At 38.4% G+C, this 2,557-nt stretch overlaps 1 protein-coding gene across 1 annotated transcript; it reads left to right on the top strand.

Moving 5' to 3' along the window:
* On the top strand, nucleotides 1,271-2,290 carry LOC107640561 (sporozoite surface protein 2-like). Its single transcript, XM_016344073.1, has 2 exons — nucleotides 1,271-1,451; nucleotides 1,596-2,290. The coding sequence occupies exons 1-2, from the start codon at nucleotides 1,271-1,273 to the stop codon at nucleotides 2,288-2,290; spliced, it is 876 nt and encodes a 291-aa protein (XP_016199559.1).

Genomic DNA, 2,557 nt, shown 5'->3' with positions numbered 1-2,557 from the left:
TCATCTTCTTTCTCCTTATCTTCTACTGCTTCTTCCTCATCTTCTTATTTCATTTTCTCATAATTTTTCATGGGAGGAGAAAATTAAACAAGAAAAATATATAATATAACAAAATTAATAGAAAGAGAATGAGAAAAAAAATGCAGCAACAATAGCGGCAATAAAAAGAACGACGAAGAGAATAAAACACGCGAAGAAGAAGAAACGCGAAGAAAAACAAGGAGGAACAACAAAGAAGAAAGAAAAGAAGGAAGAGAAAGGAGGATACAAATATTAAAAGAGAAATGGCATGATTTCATGTACACTTTATATAAGTGGGTTTTGTTTGAACTTATTTGATAAAAAAAAAACTTGTATAATTGAACCCAATAATCTTAAACTTTTAAAATAATTTCAACCTACAGCTCCATAAATTATAAAAATATATTTTATAAACCTTATCCTAATTAAACCCCACAGAAAAAAAAATTAAAATAGATTGACACGTGACTAAAATTTTAAAGTGGTCTTTGAGATTGGGCGAGTTACCCATAATCGTCCTTGACTTTTAAAATTCCCTAACAGTATCCCTCACATTTAGCTCCGGGACCCATAGTTACCCTGCGACCCTTTTCGGTGCACAGTCAGCAAACGGATTAATGATCTGGCACCTCCCATGCCATGCTGGAGCCAAGTGAAACGACACAGTATCGATTTGGTGCCCAATAAAAAAGTAAACGACGTCGTTCATGCATTGGAGCCCTTGAAAACGGTTTACCTTCACCATATTTGTTTGAACACTCTCACACTTCGTCTCCTCTCCTCCATGCTCAGTCTTCGTCTTCCCATTCTCTCATCAATAGCACCGAGTTAGCTTCGTCTTTCCCGTCTCCTCCACTGTCACACTTCGTTTGAAGAGTTTGGTGTTACTTTGGAGGTAAGTGGTTTCTCTGTCTTCTGCGTTGTTGAAGGTATGTGTTGATTGAAATAATTTTTGAATTTATTTCCTGAATCAATATATGATGAAGGTGTATCATTGTGTTGTTAGTGTGTTGAGTTGTCCTAGAGTTTTATGGTTGCATTACCCTAAAGGATTGTATTTAAGGATTTTTGTTAGGACAAAGGGTTTGGTGTGTATATGCTCTGTTTTTTGGCAATAAAATAGAGATTTTTTTAATATTGGGTTAATGCATGGTGGTGGCTGTGATATAAATTTATAGGTTTTTAATATGATGTTGAAGTCCTCTGTTAAGATTGTGTGTGATTTAATGGTTTTGAGTTGTTGGTACAGATGGATGTGTTATTAGATATAATGTTTCATCATGGAGGAAACTTTGAGAAAGATGGTGAAAAAAAATTGAGGTATACCCCTGATAACTTAACTTGCCTAGGTGATCTGGATGAGGATACCTTGGACGTTTTCTTCATAAGGAATTATTACAAGGAGTTAGGCTATGACAAGATCCTTCATTGTTAGTGGCTAGTCCCCGGGAGGACATTAGAAATTGGATTAAGGAATCTAAACAGTGACGACGAACTTAGGGAGACGTGTTTCCTTGCTCACAAGAATAATGGATTGGTGGATGTGTATTTTGAGTATGGGGTGTCATCTCCAGATTATTTACAAGATCAGGAGGAAAAGGTAGGCATGGACAATACAGGAGTGGATGTTGCAGAAGAAGAAGGTGCTACGGTCACTCCTAATGACAAAATGAGGAACCCCAGCAATCAATCCCCCCAAAACAAGCCAACGCCTGTCAACACCATTGACATTCCGAACCCTCCTATTAATCCAATACCTCCTACTAATCCAACACCTCCAACTAAGTCAGAATCTCTCACGAATCCAAAACCTCCAAGTCAGGAGAAGCCTCTTGCCAATCCAAATGATCAATCTCAGGCAAAGCCTCCTAATAATCAAAAGCCAAAACCTCCCACTAATCCAAAGCCGAAGCCTCCTACTAATCAAAAGCCAAAACCTCCTACTAATTCAAAGCTAAAGCCTCCTACCAAGCCTATTCTCCCTAAAAGTGTGTCAATAGCAACACCCAACTCCACATCTAAATCCACCCTCAAGAAGAAAATGACAACAACCACCCATAATTTTAGGCCTTGTACGAGGAGTGTTGCTAAGGAAAAGGCAGTGATGCAAGCACGACATGAGGGAGGTGATGCACTATCCTCTTATTCATATGATAGTGACAAAGATAGTTTGTATAATCCAAGGATCGAAGATAGTTCTTCTGATGATGATGATTATGATAATGATATTTGTAAGGCTAAGACTGTTAAAAAAAGACATCAGATTTAAACATGCTCCTGCTGCTATGTTTGCTAAGGATAAAGACCAAGTTACTGTTGAGGATGATGCATTTGTTGAGGAGGTCTCAGATGGAGATGTGGACCTATGCTTTGTGGGAGGAACAGGGGATGATGCATATAATGCATACAATCCAAGGGCTGACTCAGACGGAGCAAATTCATGGCATTCTGAAGAAATGAAGACTCCCCCAAATTCAGAGGATGAGGGGACAGATGAAGGAGTCCGAAGATGTTTGTCCTGTGTTTAGAGAAGGTA

This window comes from Arachis ipaensis, chromosome B05 (assembly GCF_000816755.2).
Source record: "Arachis ipaensis cultivar K30076 chromosome B05, Araip1.1, whole genome shotgun sequence".
NCBI classification, from domain to species: Eukaryota; Viridiplantae; Streptophyta; class Magnoliopsida; order Fabales; family Fabaceae; genus Arachis; species Arachis ipaensis.
Note: the sequence above shows the minus strand (reverse complement) of the source record. Positions and strands in the feature narration are given on the sequence as shown.